At 28.1% G+C, this 19,266-nt stretch overlaps 2 protein-coding genes across 2 annotated transcripts; both read left to right on the top strand.

The window, feature by feature from the left end:
- Positions 1 to 35: 35 nt before the first annotated feature.
- LOC119686463 (polycystic kidney disease 2-like 1 protein) lies at positions 36 to 818 on the top strand. The gene is made up of 4 exons (XM_038101046.1): positions 36 to 148; positions 212 to 486; positions 545 to 592; positions 652 to 818. The coding sequence occupies exons 1-4, from the start codon at positions 38 to 40 to the stop codon at positions 755 to 757; spliced, it is 540 nt and encodes a 179-aa protein (XP_037956974.1). The 5' UTR covers positions 36 to 37; the 3' UTR covers positions 758 to 818.
- Positions 819 to 3,811: 2,993 nt separating this feature from the next.
- Positions 3,812 to 11,039, top strand: LOC119681455 (altered inheritance of mitochondria protein 3-like). The gene is made up of 3 exons (XM_038094656.1): positions 3,812 to 4,164; positions 10,057 to 10,324; positions 10,387 to 11,039. The coding sequence occupies exons 1-3, from the start codon at positions 4,153 to 4,155 to the stop codon at positions 10,839 to 10,841; spliced, it is 735 nt and encodes a 244-aa protein (XP_037950584.1). The 5' UTR covers positions 3,812 to 4,152; the 3' UTR covers positions 10,842 to 11,039.
- The last annotated feature ends 8,227 nt before the right edge of the window (positions 11,040 to 19,266 follow it).

Below are 19,266 nucleotides of genomic sequence, written 5' to 3' on the forward strand. Positions count from 1 at the left end.
AGAGTTTAGTACTTTACTGAATACTTTAAGCACACTAATGAGCATTATGATGGGTACCTTCGATTATACTAATTTGGAATACGGTAGTCCTACATTAGGTCCAATTTTTTTCATTTCATATATAGCGCTGGTTTATTTTATACTAATGGTAAGATAATTTTTTTGTTTTTAGAAATCATTAGATTGTGATATTTGTATATATATTTTGTAGAATATGTTTTTGGCTATTATATTTGATACTTATAATACAATTAAAAATGATATTAAGTCAGGACCAAGAGAATTAAATACTTACCTGTCTAATGCTATGAAAAAGTTAAGACAGAGAATGTTAACGAACAGAAAGAGACAACAAGAAGTAACAACAGTATTGAATGAATCCACTGAAGTAGTTGCTGAACCAAAACCCACATCGGTGGATCAGAATACAACCCATCAACCAACTAATGAACCGTCGAATATGACTGAAAGTTTTGTTGTAAGAGAGTAAGATTAATTCAGAATTTTTGTATAAAATATTTAAAATGGTAATATTTTCTTTTAGGTATTTTGAAAATTATATAAGGGATGAAGAAAGACGAAAAATTATTAAGTACAAAATATATTAAAGTTATATACATATACATACTATAGTATTATATATTTGTTTAGTTTAGCAAATCGTATAGACTTACTCGAAGATGTTATTAAAAAATTATCTGTAGATGTGGAGGAACTACTGAAAAAAGTTAAATCAAAACAACGATCTCGATCCTAATGACCTCTGTTATTATTCTTCAGTTTTAATAATACGTACTATTATTATCATTTGTTGAAGTGAAAATAATACAATCATGTGATTAATATATATATCACAATAAAAATTTAATTTAATATTAGCATTATACTAATAATATTCCTAAATATTAAATATATTGTACTATATTGTATATTATTTTAATTTCAACAATAACCAAACATTTAATTTGTCTATATAAAAGATGATCAATATAACAATTTTCATACACTACATTTTAATAGAGAAACACATAACTCACAGCGATCTTCCTTAGACTCTACTAAATTTTTTGGACCGATACTGTTGCAGAAAGTTCTAACAAAACTTATCATTCTTGAACTGTAAATAATAAACTTGAATTGTAATAAATACTTTTTGCTTTTCTCTTTTTCTTCACAACAAGAGTACTATTACATAGATCCAACTGGAAGGATCTAACGCAAATAATGTAAGTAATTGGAAATTGCAATGGAAGAAAGTCATCCGGCTAGTAAGCTGTTTAATTCGATACCCACAGGTGGAAAACGCGGTAGCCGACGTCCGTTTCTTTGGTGGAAGGACCAGGTGACCAATGTTTAAGGGGCGCTCGGTACTACCAATTGGCGACAGCAGGCAACAAATCTAGCTAGCCGGCGGAGGCTACTCGGAGCGGTGAAGGACGGCTCACATCTGTAATGGCCAATTTCGGTGGAAGGATCAGGTGACCAACGTTTTAGGAGCGCTCGGTACTATCAACTGGCGACAGCAAGCAACAAATCAGGCTGGCCGGCGGAGGCTACTCGGAACGGTCAAGGACGGCTCACATCTGTAATGGCTAACTAAGTAAGTAATTGGAAATTGAAAGGGCCATTTTTTTTCTAAGTCCTTACCTAAATTTAAGTTTATTTTTATTTTCTTAAACTGTTATAAATAAATTTGACTATGATGTGTATTATCTCATCTATTGCCGGTATATATCAGGAGTTATAAACATCAAACGTGATTGATATCTCTCCCGAAAGTTGAAGATACATGTAATACATATACACATATATTGTCAAAAAATAAAATACGCTGTCATTCCGTAGCATAATAGACCAACTGAGTTGTGGTGCAAAGTATTTTCTACGTTATAATAAACTTCATCATTGATAACTTACGGTCCTGAAACAATAGTTTCCATAATATGTCAATTTGATTTTATTAATTATATCCTAAATTCATATAAATTTGATCGAACTTGGAGTTGGTCTTAATATGTCAGCTTGATCTTATTATTAATATCCTAAATTCGTATAAATTTGATCGTAACTTGTATTTAGTATTTAGTATTAATTTCACTTTTACTTTCACTTTTTCAACTTACTAATTGCTTTAAGTTTATAAGATAAGTGGTTTAATGTTTATTGGATAAAAATTAATTTTTTTTAAGTGTTTATGTTTAGTGCTTTAAATTTTGAATATAAATTGTTAATTTGAAACTAGAAAAATACAATTTAAAATAAATCAATAAAAAATCTATAGATACTCAAGTGTATACACATATAACGATTTTGCTCAGAACTAAAATAAAGCATAGCTGCTGTTGCTGTGGTTAATATAATTGACTTTATTATTCCAATTTATAACTGTGTTTATATGCACGTATGAACATAGATAAATTTTAAATTTGTTGAGAAGTAAATCTATTATTTTTAATTTAATTTGATCTGATCAAAAAATACATAAAGGATAGAGCCCTGAAATTATTTACGCGTTTTCGAATCTTCGAATGGTTACACGCTCCTCGGGGAGGTATACAGGTCTGAGGTCAGTTATTGCTTGGGCTGATGAAGTGATAAACAATAATTCAGTCAAAGTGTAGAAAATGGTTACACGCTCCTCGGGGAGGTATGCAGATCTGAGGTCTGTTATTGCTTGGGCTGATGAAGTGATAAACAATAATTCAGTCAAAGTGTAGAGAGGGATTATGAAGGAACGCCGCAGTTATTAGAGAGTAAAAGTGTTGAAGTACACTGACTCAACTGGTCTCAACATAAAAATTGAACTATTAGCAATCTTAAATTGGTGCAATGAAGAACTAAATGCACTTTGTAGTACCAAATTTCGTAGTTATTAAACCAGTATTTGTTTTATTCCATTTAAAATTGAGGCGATTTTCAATAGCTGACATAATAGGTTTACAGTATGACGGTTAGGACTTTATCTCACATATTTCGTAAGTACTTTCAAAATAGTGGTTTACACGGAAGTGTAAAAATTTTACAGATACTTTATGCATGCTTTCATGTAGTAAATATGTTATAATTGTGAGTGTACATCAATTATAATATTAAAACCTGTCACCTGTGTAAATTATGGTAATATATAATATTTTTATTTGATACTTAGCAAAATTGTGTAATTTATTCGATTAAATTTATTATTATATATGTAGTTTATAGTTGATATATTTAAATATGCAATGCTATCAACGTTAATTGAAACTATTTGAGATATTTACGCTTCACTTTCTCATTCCTCATAATGTGCTCCGCTTTTAGTTTAATAATGTTTTGAAAATGTCTACAAATCATGATTTTAATATCGCAAAATGACGCGTTTATTTGGATTTTATACATAAACACTACACATACATAAGCGGACACCCATTGCTTACTGATACGTTTCAGCATAATGTAATTTATTAATTGTAATTGTAGTTAGATACTCGTACCTCAAGCGGGCGTATAATTGTTGAATTCCTATACAGATGAAATTTTTCTTGACTGCATTCCAAAGTAACTTCGCCCAGTATTTGCATTGCACACTTGCAAGCGCAACTAAAGTAGCTCAGTTTTTACAACGCCAGAACCAAACTAGCAAAAGCGAGTCCAATTTTTGCTCCAGTATCTGCAACTCTATTGCCTCACATACAATATGGTTTGGTGGCCAGGTTTGTTTACCAGATATCGCAGCTGATCGCTCTTAACCGAACTTAATTCAGCTCTGTTGTTATTTTCCGCTTGCGAACGGACTTTGGTATAAAAGCGTACAACGCCTTGATTTTCTTTTGAGTACGTTGTTTCGCAGAGTCTCGTGCAAGTGTAAAATTTGTTTAAAAAAATTCTATTTCTACAATAGATTTTTTCTTCATTTTTTGTTTAGATACAATTTGCAGTGCACTTTACCATTTCAGTTTGAAATTGTTTTTCGAACAGGTAAAGATTGGTTTAGCAACGTTGGCTTTTAATAAAAAAACTTCTATACAAAAAAAAAAAAACTTTAAATTATTATAAATTTTGCAAACCAACACAGACTGTTTACGTGTGAAATAACGAAATAACGAAATTATTTTGTGAATTTTTAAAAATTATTTTGGTGTTAAATATAGAGCAGATACTCTTACGGATACTATGCTGAAATTGGTAAGTTTATTTATTATGACGCAATAAATGAATTATAATATACAGATATTTGTGAGTCATAAAAATTATGCTATATACTGTATATGAAGTTACATCATATAAATATTAATAGATTTTTGTACAATCTCACAGAACTGAACTAATAATTTTTAATAGTCATTCACAAATTTTCTGTTCTACGACAATAAATCAATTTTCGAATAGAAAAAGGTTTTATGGTACCAACAATTTTAATTTATAAATTAATTTACTAACAACTCTACAAATATTTTAAATTGCTATATCTTATATATAACAATTTACAAATAATTACTAAAAAATGGATTGTTTGCATTAATATCTAAGGCGTAATGTATCAAATAAAACTATAACAGGAGTTTAATCGAAAATCGAAATATCTTGGAATAATAATTAAAGTTAAGATAATGTATTCATAAATATATTTATAGTTAGGAATTTAATACCTCGAAATAGCTCACCTGCAGTTATATACTAGGGATGGGATATAAACTAATGTTTAACGAGTTGTATGGAGTCAAAAAAAAATTTTAATATTAACAGACTTAAAACAATATCTCAAAAAAATACATCAGGTGTGGAGTGTTTTACTACTTTCAATACACTATTGAAAAGTTGATTTTACACAAAGAGGATTTTCTATTTGGAATTATAAATATAAACTAAATTGTAGTTTATAAACCTTTCCAACACTTCTTAAATAAAGTCCAATTCAATTCCAAAACTCGAATTTTTAACTGACTTTAAAATGTTTGCATTATTATTCAATAAATAATAAATAAATAAAATAAAAACAATATAAGGGTTAGATTCGAAGATATGAAAAGTTCGAATAGAGTTCAATAGTCGGCTTAGGCGAAAAGTTTAATAATTGTACGAATCATTATAAACGGATGATTATAAAAATGAGTAGTGATAGTTTTTTGACTAACAATGAAAAACAAGACAATATAATCTTTTAAATTATATATTATGTGTTAATTAAGAATTATGTACCAATTATTAACCAAGTTTTAAAAATATATGGCTTTAAATAAAATATCAAGTGTGAGTAATAATAATTATATAGAAGATATATATAGTAGACATATGTTATATAGAGATAATAGTCCTTATTCAATTTTATTTATATTTATATTGAATATCCATTCTTTTAATATAGTTTGCGTATACATTTAAATAAACATATTTTAATTATATGTTTTGTTTAATTTTTAATGGACTAACAAATATTGAAATATTGGAGCTTTTGGATAACTATTTTTTTGGATGGTATGTTCATTGACCTCTCTTCTTCCATATAAATGGGGAAAACACCCTCGTGTGGAAAAAACCTCTATTCCACAACGTAGCGCGGTACTCATATTGAACGATTTGGAGGTGCGAAACTCTCGTTCAAACAGAATCAATGCGATAGGTACAACTGTAACCACATATGGACCTATGTTCCCCTGGGAACGTACTGGATTGATTGATTGATATATTGTAGAAAAAACACTTTAACATTAAAAAATTTAAATGATTTAAATATATATATGTTGTTGTTCTTGTTGTTGTTGTGATGTGAGTTAGTGCTATTGCGCACTTTTACTCTCTTTTGGCTGGGGGTGGGGGCTTATTCCTGCTCCACACTAAGCTTTAACTATACTAGAATTATTATCATTTATTTATCTTTTAATTGATGACGGACCGTAGATCAGCATATCTTGCTGTGCTGATGTGGACTTAAGGTTTGTTAGGGCGGGGGTTGGGCAACGTATCAACTTTTGTGAATAATTTTAGCGCTCTGTTCTTGATATATTTTTTCACTGAGTTGATTCTTAGATCTCTATGCATGTCTGTTGTTCTAATATAGCAAGGAATCTTAATATATATATATATATTAACAATTAGAATATATGAGCAAAAAAATTTTTTTAAATTTTTATATTTCTATTTAAATATGTATATAAGAGCAGTAATAACTCATTAGAAAGTTTCAATACAAATTACAAAATTAATAAAAAAAATTATAATTTTCTATAAACTTGGGATGTATTTTTATTTTTAAGTTAAGTTAAAATTGCGTTATCTTATTAACTTATTTTGATTTATAAAAAAATAATTAAATTATAATTACTTTATAAATATATTATAAATAGAACGCAATTTTAAATAATTTTTATTTTAATGTCAAAATTTGCATTGACATTTTCGTATTGAATAATATACATTAAACATTAAAATTAATTTATAGAAAAGTTTACTTGATTTAATTGTTATATGTATTTGTATCTTGTTTATAAAAAATATATTTAAATATTCCGTCCTTGAGCTTAAAAAAATTGTTTGTAAAGCAGAACTAGTTTATTAAAATGTTAAAGTCGTTCTTTGTGTGAAAACTGTAATTATAATTCTTTTATAAATTTTAATTTCAAATTTAATTTATAATACAGTCTACAATAGTTATACTTTTGTTGATGAATTGAAGTAGTTGTTAGGAAATGGTGGTAAAAAAAACAAAACAATAATCTAATACAAATTAGTATAACAATTATCTTATAGTAATTAAACAATTAAAATATAGTATAAAAATATAGTAAAGTTTTTTGCTAATATTTTCTATTATTATTATTGGTCAATTTTTATTTAGAAAAGTTCAATACTTAAAACAATAAAAAAAAAAAGAAAATTATTTGTAATATTAAAACCGAATACCTATTTACAGACATATTGCATTAAAATATAAACAACACTGTTAATTTATCACAATTTTGTTTCTTTTAATGCATTATATTATATAAACCAAATAAGAATTATAATTTTTCACGCATAAAATTAGAAATTGGTATATTAAACTATTCTTTTTATATGCGAAAATTATAACCATCATTATAATTTTTTTATAACAAAATTATAACAATTGAATTTATTGTACAATTTGGTATAGATACTCTCCAGAAAATTGTGGCAAAAGACAATTATCTAGTTGAAATTCACATACTAATTATTTAATAGTAACAAAACACTCAATCCTCCATAAGAAATTATAAAGTTGTCATTCAAAAAACTGCAAACGTCTAAACAATTGGAGAAATGCAAACATATTAATATATCACCAAAATATTAAAATAATCATAAACATATTATATCAATAAATAAAACTGATAAATATATTCAAGTAACTTAAACTTGATGAGAATTATATTTTTGTTTTTGTTAAAATACAATTACATGATTTCTATGCAACCTAACCAAATTACGAAATAAATTTTAATTGTATGGTTTTTTTTTATCTAAGAAAAACAATGTAATATACCGTTAAGATATATTTGTATTCATATCTGAAGTTTGAGGAAAGGTTCTGTTAACTGTTATATAGGGACTTAATAATGTTTTTATCACAATAACTTATGAACAAAAATTATTACATTATTTAAAAAATATATATAATTAAATAATATTTTAAAATATTGTAGCTTGAGAAGAATAGAATTTAATTTCGTGGAGTAGTAAAATATCTATAACTATCATACTCCATACCTTTCTGTAACAAATTTGTGAGATGATGAATTTATAAATTGTATAACTTTTAAAACTTAGTACTATTCAATATTTTTATTACTGATATATATGTATGTATATAGGTATGTTTATTTATTAGATTAGTCATTTTAATATTAGTCATAGAGCATTTACGATCAAAACATGAAATTATTTAAATGAAAACTATTATAGGTTTTATGGTCTTAAGTACGAGTATAGTCATGTTAGTGGAGTGTATCTTTTATATGAAAATCATTGAAATCTTTTAGTTTAAACTTTCCTTTTTAATAGTTCGGTTGCAGTTTTGTTAAAAAAATATAAACACCTTTTAAAATTAAATTCAATATGCAAGAATTAATTATGAAAATGTGATTTATAAAGTAAACACAATAATTTAGTAAAAAATGCTGATTAAACATGTTGCATATAATATCTCGGTAATCTATTAAAATTGTATTATAAAAGTGCAGCTGGCACGTGCCTAATATGGGGCAATATTCAAAAGACATATGAGTAAGTAATAATTCCCGTGATAAATACATGGACAGACAGTAGAAATGGACAGTAGACAGCTAAGCACACCCCAACTAAAATGATGTAGAGTTAAAAAAATGTTAAAACAAGTTTAAACTAAAAAAAGATACAAATTACATGTATAGAAAAAGTTTACTACTTCGTAATATACGAGTATGTAACTGGTCGAAATTATTTTCATTGCATTTGCCTTACTTTATCTTAGAGATACAATGAATACGGTTTACGGCTAGGTTAATGGTAGGTAATGGTTGCTCTCTAATGGAACCCATTGAAATAAATAAATATTTATAATTTGTAAAATGGATAGCAAAACTCGTACGGCCTTGAAATGTATTGTAGTTAAGCTATTGCAAAAATGTAGTTTATATAGCAAATAAATTTTATTTCTAAACTGCATTAATTGTAGCAATTTTTTATAAAAATATTCAATGCAACAACGATTTTTTGAGTTTTATATTCATTAAAAAGTATTTTTAAATATATTTAAAAGGATTTTTTTGATATGAAGATTTCTATAAAAAATAATTAAAATAATTTTATTTTTCTGTACATAAATTTCCTGACACATTAATTATAAAGTCAGATAACGTATCGAGAAGCATCGTCCACCGAAATACAAAGACATTTAATAAAATCATAAAGATATTCTATCGTGCAAATATATGTGCTATGTTTATCCATAATCTGAGAGTAATTAATATAAAACTTATATCATACATTATGTTATAGACGTTATATGTCAAACGCATATCAGACTAACTAATGTAAAACTTATATATGATATAATAGACGTTATAGACGTTAGATGTATGATACGTTTTAGACGTATCAATAATTTCTACTTCAAAGTGCAACATACTGACGCCTAGCATGTTAGTATATTTACTATTAAATTGTTAAAATCAAGTTTACTATTTTTAAAATATATGCAATTTCAAAATGTCTTACAACATGCATCAACACTACCGTTATTATAGGTGGGGTCACACTAATTACTAACGTCGTTGTTAATAACGCTGGTGCCCAAGAATACGAATAAATATTTTCACATAAAATTACAAGATTAATGTGGAGCAAAATTTAAAAACTAAAAAAAGATATTATAACGTTGGAAGTCAGTCGTCTCTTAACCAATGTAGTTGTTTCGTTTGTATTTCTGGATAAATGTATAGAAAGTAACTGTTGAATTCCAACTATTCTTTCACCATGGCAACTTATGAAGAGTTTATCGAAGCATCGGAGTACCCAACAATTCTCTCGTTGAGTTTCTTTTTTAATATTTGTCTTAAAGTTTGAGTATCTTCGTAAATCATTTGTAACTGCAATAGTTAAAAACCAACACCCAGGAATGCATAGAGAATAGATTCCGAATAGGGGATCGTGGATTTCAGAATACATGGAAAAGAGTGAAGTAGATGACTAAAGGGCTTAACATTAACATACAAATCTAAAAGTTGTTCACTTTTAATATATATTGTATAAATTTTTAATAAATAAAAGGAAAATTGTGTTTTTTATCTAAATTTTTTTTTTTACGCCTAATATGTATGAATACAACAAAGTGGGTCGATTTGTTGGAGAGGAAAATTGTGTGTTTTAAAAAATGTGGTAACTTAAAATTCACCATAGACATATGGATTCTTTGTTGGTTCTATTTATAATAATCTATGGATTCGTGTGCTACTATATGGCTTAAAAACAATAATAGATTATTCTTTATATACATTGTCTATATATATTCTATGTATTTCTATTTTTTAATATATATTCTACTTATTATACATGTGAATTAAAAAATAATTTACTTTTCAGTTAATAGTTTCCTGCATTTTGGCAACATTGAACATTGCCTATGCGCAGCACAGAGACTACACAACCCCAGTACCGATATTAAAACAAATCGATCGCCATAACGATGATGGTTCATACACATATGGTTATGAAGCCGCCGACAAAAGTTTCAAAATTGAAACAAAATATGCTAATGGCGAAGTCTTTGGCAAATATGGTTTCGTAGATGATCAGGGTCAAGTACGTGAAATAGAATATGGTGCCAGTAAACGAGGTTTTGAACCAGCCGGTATGCAAAATATATTTTTATTTTTAATAGAAAATTTTCTTTACATTTGCTTACAATTTTAGGAAGTGATATTAACGTACCACCTCCAACACTAACCAGTAACAATCCATATCCATTAGGACCAAACGAAATTGATGATGGCCAATATCGTGAAGATCCCGCCGTTTATTATAAAGACCAAAAATTTAATCGACCAATTGCTGCAAGCAAATTTAGTTTAAATAATAATAATAACAATAACTATTATCAACAACCATATCAACAACCCTCTTATGCTCCCCCACCACCACCACAGCCACCACGACAAGAATACAGACCACAATATTATAATCCACCTCCACCACCACCTCCTCAGCCACGTTATCAACCACAACCCTATCAACAATCGTACCAACAACCCTACCATCAGCCAAATTACAATTCATATAATAATGGTCCTACATTCCATCATCCCGCCATTAAGAATATTGATATTTGGAGTGGTTCATATAGTGTGGACTATACGGGGCGTAAATAGTCGTATTGAAAATTTGTTGGAGGAGTTTAATAAGCTGTTGTATAATATGATTTAGTTTAACAAAAAAAATTATTTAACAAATACTAAAGATATGTCTTACTTAAGAGACTTCGACTGATTTGTTATCAATGCTTTTGCAAATATCAGTCACTAAATTTTATGTTTTATTTTATTATAAATTGTAATATGTATATAAGTAAATATATATAAACGAATACATATGTATATATACGAAACTTTTTTTAAATAAAATGTTGCGTATTATTGATTTTTTTCAAGATTGTTTCAATTTTTCTATTAGATTTATTTGCTAGAATAGAAATTTCTACCCCTAATAGAAATCTATGTTGTAGAACTTCATGTATTCTACTTCGATGTCAACATATAAGTAGTAGAGTATAAAAATGGGTAGTAGACTATATTAATGGGAAATAGTATGTATATTAACATTACATATATGAATAGTACAAAATTTAGGTATTGTTGTAAACAATGTATGTAATACGATTTCGTAGATTAATGTGAATATTAACTTATTATTAAATGATCAATAATAAATTGAATTATTTCTTTCTAAAAATTATAATTGCTATTAAATAAATGCCCTTCCATCTAACATTGAAGTTAATCAGTTACTTATGTAGTTCCAGCGAACAATCAAAAAGGTTTTCATATTTTACTTAATTAATAGTTGTTATAACCTTAATATATCACTTCATTCACATTCATTGCTAATTATTATTTCTCTTTCTCTTCTAGTACCTTTGACCCGCAGCTTGTTTGATTTTATATTTTAGTAAACTATTATTTTTAAATATAGTCTTTGTTGTTAATTAAGGAATATATCAAACTCAACTAAAGTATTTTTCCAAAAATTACTATAATTTACAATAATTAAGTTATTGTACATTTTGCTAAATCAATTAGAGATCATTTATTAATACTTGCGTTTAACAGTGTGGTATAGATAACTATAGATAATATGGATTTGTTAGAATTTTAAACAATTTCAAGTAAGAAAATTTATTATTTATAAACATTAATACAAACTGTCTATCAAATAAATGAGTTTTTCATAGTTTATTTATTTTATAGTGTATTTTGAATCTTTATAGATAATAGGTTGAGCTACTACCTCCCGATCGGCTTTGCGCAACCGGAGATAATAAAATTTTCTAAAGCTATGGGCTGATTTGCAGCGTGTAAACTCAGAATATATTTTATACAATATATATGAGTATTTAAAATATATATATAATTTTTAAGTTTGTTAAAAAATTTTTATGTATTATCGCAACAGTGTTCAATAAAATCCTACAATATTATATATAAGTTCGTAGAAACATTGTGTTGAAATCTGAGAACATAGTACATATACTAGGTTATAAACTTTACATATTATTAAGATCATTAAAGATTTTGTATAGAAAATATGCCAAATCAATAAAAAGATAAATAATTAGAAATTAAAATTAACTTAATCAATCAGTGATCATAAGAATTCTCATGGGATCGGCATTAAACAGGGGATATTGAGTATAGATGCTAGAAGTGTGTAATGACAGTTTAAAACATTCTATAAAAAAATTATTTGATGTATATTTTGAGTTCAGACTATGATCGGTGGTACTCTTATGTATAGAATGAAAAAAAATAATATTACAGTAAGAAGTTGTACGTAATTAAAATATATTAAAAGATTTATTACAAATTACAGAATTAGATACAGAAAGAAGAATACAATGAAAGATTTGCTGAGATGATAAAGAGATAAATTGTCTGAAAAAACTCCTTTGCGTAATGTTAAATAAAGATATTGGAGAGAAACATTTGAAAATAAATAATGTGTATAAGAACTCTGACCTTATATTGCTTCGGTGTTGTGATTAAAAAAAATGGGATACTTTCTGCTTAAAAAGATTTTGTTGTTTGTTAACTACTCCTTAAGTAATAGACCTTTTTCAAAAATTTTTATGTTTTTTTTGTTATGTTGGTACACCCTTTCTTGACATATTTGAGCGCCATCTGCGAATAAATAAATTTGAGCGCCATCTGTCAATTAGTTTGTTTACAGCAGCTGTTAATGTGAGACTACTTCAAGTGCATTTAGCGATTTTTACTATGAAAAATTCTTGTTATACGCGATTTTTTGACCAGACACGGCACCACTGTCATCGCTCAGGCACCATATTCGCCAGATCTGGATCCGTGCGACTTTTTCCTGTTCCCGAAACTCAAATTGTTCCTTCGTGGTAAGCGTTTTGAGTCGATTGAATTGGCATATGTATATCGCTTCAGAAGAAGCATATTTTGAAGGAGATAAAATAAATTTGGAATAAAATTTAAATTTTAGTGTTTTACTTTTTGAGCAGAAGGTATGATTCAAATTATATTTTACTTTGCGATATCATATTATAATATTGTAAGGAACATAAAACTATATAATAATTATTTGTACTATTTCCGATATAGTATTGTGTTTTGAATATCCTGTATATTAAGTTTAGAAATACATGATATAATTTACTTATGTCAAACCTCTTTCCTGTAATATTAAGTATAGCTTATACCTCTATATTATAATATCAATATTACTTAAAACTCCAGTAAACCAGTACAATATAAGTACCTACATGTTATTTAGCTTAATGGAAAGATATACTCCTCATTCTTTAGACATATGTTATTTTGAACACTTAGAAGATTTTCGTTAGAATTTCTTTTTTTATGAAAAGCGATAATTTGTTGGTATGAGATATATTTCAACATTTACATGATACAAATGAGGACCACTTATATCGACTGACATATATATATATCATACATACTATAATTATTAAATATTTAAGACAGAGGTTTTTGAAGAATCTTAAAAAGTTTTTTTTGAATTTCTTAATAATAACATATCGATAACATATTAGTAATAAATACCTAATGAATTTTACAATATTTTGGAATCAACTTATTTATAATGGTCTCAACTTATTTATAATGGCCTTATTAAATTGTATGATTGAAAAGTAGTTTTTGATAGCTGCGTAAGATGTTGCATTTACCGATAAGATAGGTAACAATAGAGTGATATAGAGAAGTGGCAGTCAATCTGTTAAGGTATATTTAAACTTTCTTGTAGCTGTTAATATCATGTGATTGTTTAAAAAAGGTTAATGATTAATCTGTTACTGATTTAATTTCGTTATTAAAGTGATCATTTTTAAGTTAGCTACTCTATACATATGCTGTCAATATAAACATTATTAGAAATTGCAAGTATGATAGCACTGTTATATTTGATCGTCTCAAAATTAATCTACCATCCTAGATTTGGTACATAATGCCATCAAAATAGATTATATACTGACTACATCTGTTTTGTTGTTGTATGAAAAATAACCGAAAAAAGTTGGTTCCTTGAGGTCCCTTTGCTGCATCCTCTGGTTAATTATGTTTTATATAAAAATATTAACGTTAATTTAGTATTTCTAAAAAGAAACTCTACAAAATCGTTGATTCTTCAAGAGTAGGCAATATCTACTGCATACAAACGATCGTTTATAAACTATATAATCGTCAGTGCATTGTGTCACCGTTATAGGTAATAATTGCACTGACTTGGCTAAACCGTGGGGACAAAATATGTTTCCTTAAAATAAGAAGAAGGTGAGGCAACAGTTCTGAAAAGAACATGGTTAGTTTTGCCTTAAGAAGAGATGCATTTTATGTACGAGACTGAAATTGTAGTAGTAATGTGTATTAAGCAGACACAAAGAAATATTATTTAGCATCAGATTAACGTCAAGCGATGGAGTTTTTATGAAACATATATGGATCTAGTAATAAAGGTTTTAAATTAGCTTTTTAAAAGCTTTAAAATTTTATTTTTCTTAAGTATGTAAATAGCAAAAAGCTTTAAAATTGGTGCTCTCTGTTTATCTATAAGTAGTCTATAGCCTGTTCACTGCAGACATACCGAAACTCGAACCTTCTATGCTATCGCTCTATGCTGACGATACTTGTATTGTGTACTCAGACAAAATAGCCTGCAATGTCTCCAATACCATACAGGGTCACATTGACGTGCTTGTTCAGTATTTTAAAAAGTGGAAAATAAAACTGAACGCAGAAAAGACTCGGGCAATTTTTATTACCAGGAAGCGCCGCCAAGCTCCCAGAAAATTAAAGGTAGAAGAACAAGAAATAGAATGGGCCGATACTCTCAAATACCTAGGCATAACCTTTGATAACAAGCACTCCTGGAAAGCACATTTGAAGTCCAAACGAGCTCAAGCTGCCCGAATATTACACTCCCTTCACCCGCTCATCAGCAGCAAAAAGCTCAACATAAAGAATAGAGTTAGCATATGTAAGCAAATTATTAAACCAGGACTACTCTATGGCAGTATAGCGTTTTGCCAAGCGCCAAGCTAAACTTTAAAAATTCTTCAAAGAGGGCAAAATATTGTCTTAAGAAAACTGGTTAACGCCCCATGGTATGTAAGAGGACCCGATATCCACAGAGATCTGAGAGTGGATTCAGTTGAAAAATACATTAAAGATCGTGCTCTGAAAACTGTTCAATACAATTGACAGTCACAATAATCCAACACTCAGTGTCCTAAAAATACAGCGAAATTTGATAAATATAGGCAGATACAAAGACATCAGATCCATCATATTATAAAGCCCCGTAAAGCCCCGTATTTAGTGTGACTTAAAACTGTCCACAGATAAAATAGAGTAAAGGTGCTGATTCACCAACTCAGACATCTGAATATCAACAACTTACTTAATTATTCTTGTCGAATTTATAAATTATAAAATATTTTTTAAAAATTACTTAATACAATCAATCTTATTGTTGTTGTAAAGCTTGGTGATTGGCGCACATAATATTGATTAGAAAATTTTTACTTACCGGAATGTTTTGATTTTTTTACACTGCATTCTGAAGTATCTAATAACTATTGTAAAACTGCAAAGCAAAACGTTCCGCCTGAATTAGTTCAAGTAAAATCGGTTTAAAAAGTTATGCTCGAACTTGTTTTAAATTCAGTATTTTTAGTATTACGTAGATAAATTCAATTGAAATGCACTATAATACTATAATAAAATAAAAATAAAATAAAATGTAATAAATCTATACAAAAGTGCATATTTTTAAGAGTATTTGCCTTTAAAATGAATTTTTTTTTTAAAGATTTATACAATTATTTATAAGCTATGCGTGTGTAGTGGTAGTGTAGTATTATTAATAAAAAAGATACTTATAGCAAACTTTTCTTTATGTTTTTCCATTTTTTAGATACGTGCTTTTTGCACATGACAGTGGAAGTTGGTACTCGTACTAAGGCAAATAGTAGATACCGCACTCTTGCATTGTGCTGTGTTGGAATTTTACTAAATTATGCAATGCGTTCACTTTCAAATGCAATTGAACTGTATCGTATGAGTACGTTGGTCAGATACAGTAAATATGGGTGTTGGTTGAGCAGATACTTTAGTATTAAATTTATATTAAATTTTATGAGTGGAGCTTGCTATTCTGGTAAATCTTTTAGAAAATATTTTATAATAGTTAAAAATAGTTTGTTTTTATTTTTATTCTTTTATTTTCTATATAATCTTTTTTTATGGCTTTTGTAGAGTAAGTGAAACCCGTTCTGTGCTTGGTTGGTGGTACCAATACCTTTAAAAAGTTGTTATTTATTACTATTTCTCTGTGGTTGTCGGAAAGCTTGCATAGATATTTCATTCGACTACTTTGAGGTGATAGCAATTTAATAATAAATAAATTATTTAATTATACGAGTGCATATATCTATATTTTTCTGTTATTGCAATTGTGGGAGTTGATATAACTACAAGATACATTAATAGCAGTGTACGAGTATAGTACATTATGTTCTGTTACATTTTTGTTTTGGTCTAACAATTATATACAATATAATGTAAAGAAAAAAATATATATTTTTTGTTAATCCTTGAGTGAGTGGAAAATTGCAGCAATAATCAAGTGCATTCACTTTGACAAATTAATAGACAATAGACAATCAATAAGAATCAATTGAATGCAGTTATAAATTATATACATATATACCGGTACAAATTTAATGCTAATAATTTATTTAATACTTTTATTACATTTAATTTCTGAGTTTTAAGTTTCAAAGACGTACTAACGTATTAAATAACAACAAAACTTGTCGCTTTTTCTAATTTCAAACAAGGAAATATTCAATAAAAATATCTTGTATTTTAATGACAATGACCTCGACAATATCCATTCAAGCAGTCAGGCTAACAGTAATCCAACACCGCCACTCTCTACGCAATTGAAATGTATTGCGAAGTGTAAACGCAATTTTTACATGACACTGACTCATTGCAAATGTCCAACAATGGCTGCTCCGAGCGTATATTGAATGGCTTTGTGTATAGATACTACCCGGTCGGTGTATGTGGGTTTTGTAGTTGTCTTTGGAGTGTGTTAGCTTTGCAAAAATCATTAAAAATGAATTATCATTCTTGCACCGCAGCAAAATATTCCATTCAAAGCAAAGCTATTTTTAGTAATTTCCATAATAAATTGAATAAATACAAGAGAATTACAAAAGGTGAACTACAAATTATTGCTATGCAAGGTCAAAACATGTGAGGAACGGCTTTTCAGCTGATATAAACTGTTGAACTTTTAATGCCCATAGTTTCAAATTTATAACTAAGGATAATAGAAAATATATTACTTGTTCCTAATAACGGAACATTTCTATCAAACAAATAGTTTTAGCAATATATAGATTTTAATAAGTTAAGATTTTATTAAGATTATTTTAAAATAAGATAAAACTGTAGTTTTGACGTTATCTCGCTTTTAATTTTGAAATGGTTAGCACAAAAGCTTTCAATTTCGTACTGCGAGTTATTAATTTTTTTGTTTTTTTTCAAATTTTTTTTGTTTTAGTGCGTTTAGCTGACACTTTGGCTATTTCTTCTGACATGTACCGTATCTAAAAGCTGTTACATTAGTTTTAATTTTTTTAAATTATATTTCATAGATTCTATTATGTTGAGTCGGTGCACTTTTACTCTCTATTAAATGCGAGGTTTCTTCAAAACCTCTCTTTGCGCCTTGACAAGATTATGTTTCTATATATTCTATATATCTCCCAGAATTTAAGCTAATTTGTTCGCACCGTTGTATCTGTTTAAGCAAGCTATTTAAATATCCATTGCAAATATATAAATAGATAATAGATAATTGAAAATGGAAACGTTTTTGTGTACATTTTAAGTATACTATTGCTTTGCTAAATTCAAGTACCCTTACTAAATTTTATCACTAAAAAAAAAATTCAAGAGATCTCTGTAAATTCACACCAATTGTTATTGGATTCTGACCTATTGGAGTGTAGGCAGCCGTTTTGGGAAAAAATTTTACTAGGTATATACTATCATAACTGCAAACAAGCAGAGAAAAAGAAAAAGAAAATATGTATAAAAGCAGATAACAGCTACCTTAGTCAAAACGCTGTTTAATAATCGTGATGAAGTATTGCAAATCAACATTAACGAATTTTTAAAGTTCCTAGGTTAGGTTATCCTAAGCGATTGTAAGTGATCCAGTTAGGCCTTTTGGCATTGTGTTACTGCATAATGCAGAAAATCAGGGTTTAAAACCCCCTAGAATCTTTGGCAAAGGTTAAAATGTTATTTAGAGGGAAGTCTTGTTGTAGATTAAGATCTTTAAAGAACTGGGCCTCTAAAGTGTTGCGTCGCCACCGTGTATGCTGGCTTGATTTGAAATTCCTAAAGAACATACGCTTGATATTATAATCGTGTTGACTACACAAACAACGAAGCAGCGAGTTTGTAATGAGGATGTAGCAACACTGTTCCGATGTTTAACTATGTATTATAATAGTAAATAACGTATTCAATATACGAATGTATGGAATATCGAAAGTAATGGGGATTGCAAATTACTTTGATTGGTGGACTATTTCAAAGTTAATCTATGCTGCATCCAATAAAGAACTATTTAGCTAGTAGCTGATTCTGTTCTTTTACAAGAAGAGTCCAAGATACCGAATTCAGTTGTTAGACATGTGGCATATGAAAACAGTCAGTTGAAATTGATGTGCAGACGTTTAATATACTTGAATATTATTCCTCTTCACTAAGTGGATTTTAAGATTCGCTTTAGAAAAGCAATAAATATAATTGGTAGTCTTAATGCATAGTCTCTTATACCGTCTTCTTTAATTTAATGTCCATTGCGTCACGATGGAATAGAATTATTAAGTAATAAATAAAGTATATAACTCCAAAATAAAATTTAGTGGTTCATATGGAATATCAACTTGAAACTCTGATTGAAAATATTTGAAAACCTGTAGCTTCATGCTTTATCTAAGAGAGTAGCTCA

Source organism: Teleopsis dalmanni, chromosome 2, assembly GCF_002237135.1.
Source record: "Teleopsis dalmanni isolate 2A chromosome 2, ASM223713v2, whole genome shotgun sequence".
NCBI classification, from domain to species: Eukaryota; Metazoa; Arthropoda; class Insecta; order Diptera; family Diopsidae; genus Teleopsis; species Teleopsis dalmanni.

What these genes read in the sequence shown, in the direction of transcription:
- LOC119686463 (XM_038101046.1), top strand. Translation starts at nt 38, where the DNA reads ATGAGCATTATGATGGGTACCTTCGATTATACTAATTTGGAATACGGT. An exon ending in TGGTTTATTTTATACTAATG is followed by an intron (nt 149 to 211) that starts GTAAGATAATTT and finishes TATATTTTGTAG; the next exon opens with AATATGTTTTTGGCTATTAT. An exon ending in GAAAGTTTTGTTGTAAGAGA is followed by an intron (nt 487 to 544) that starts GTAAGATTAATT and finishes ATTTTCTTTTAG; the next exon opens with GTATTTTGAAAATTATATAA.
- LOC119681455 (XM_038094656.1), top strand. An exon ending in ACGAGGTTTTGAACCAGCCG is followed by an intron (nt 10,325 to 10,386) that starts GTATGCAAAATA and finishes TTACAATTTTAG; the next exon opens with GAAGTGATATTAACGTACCA.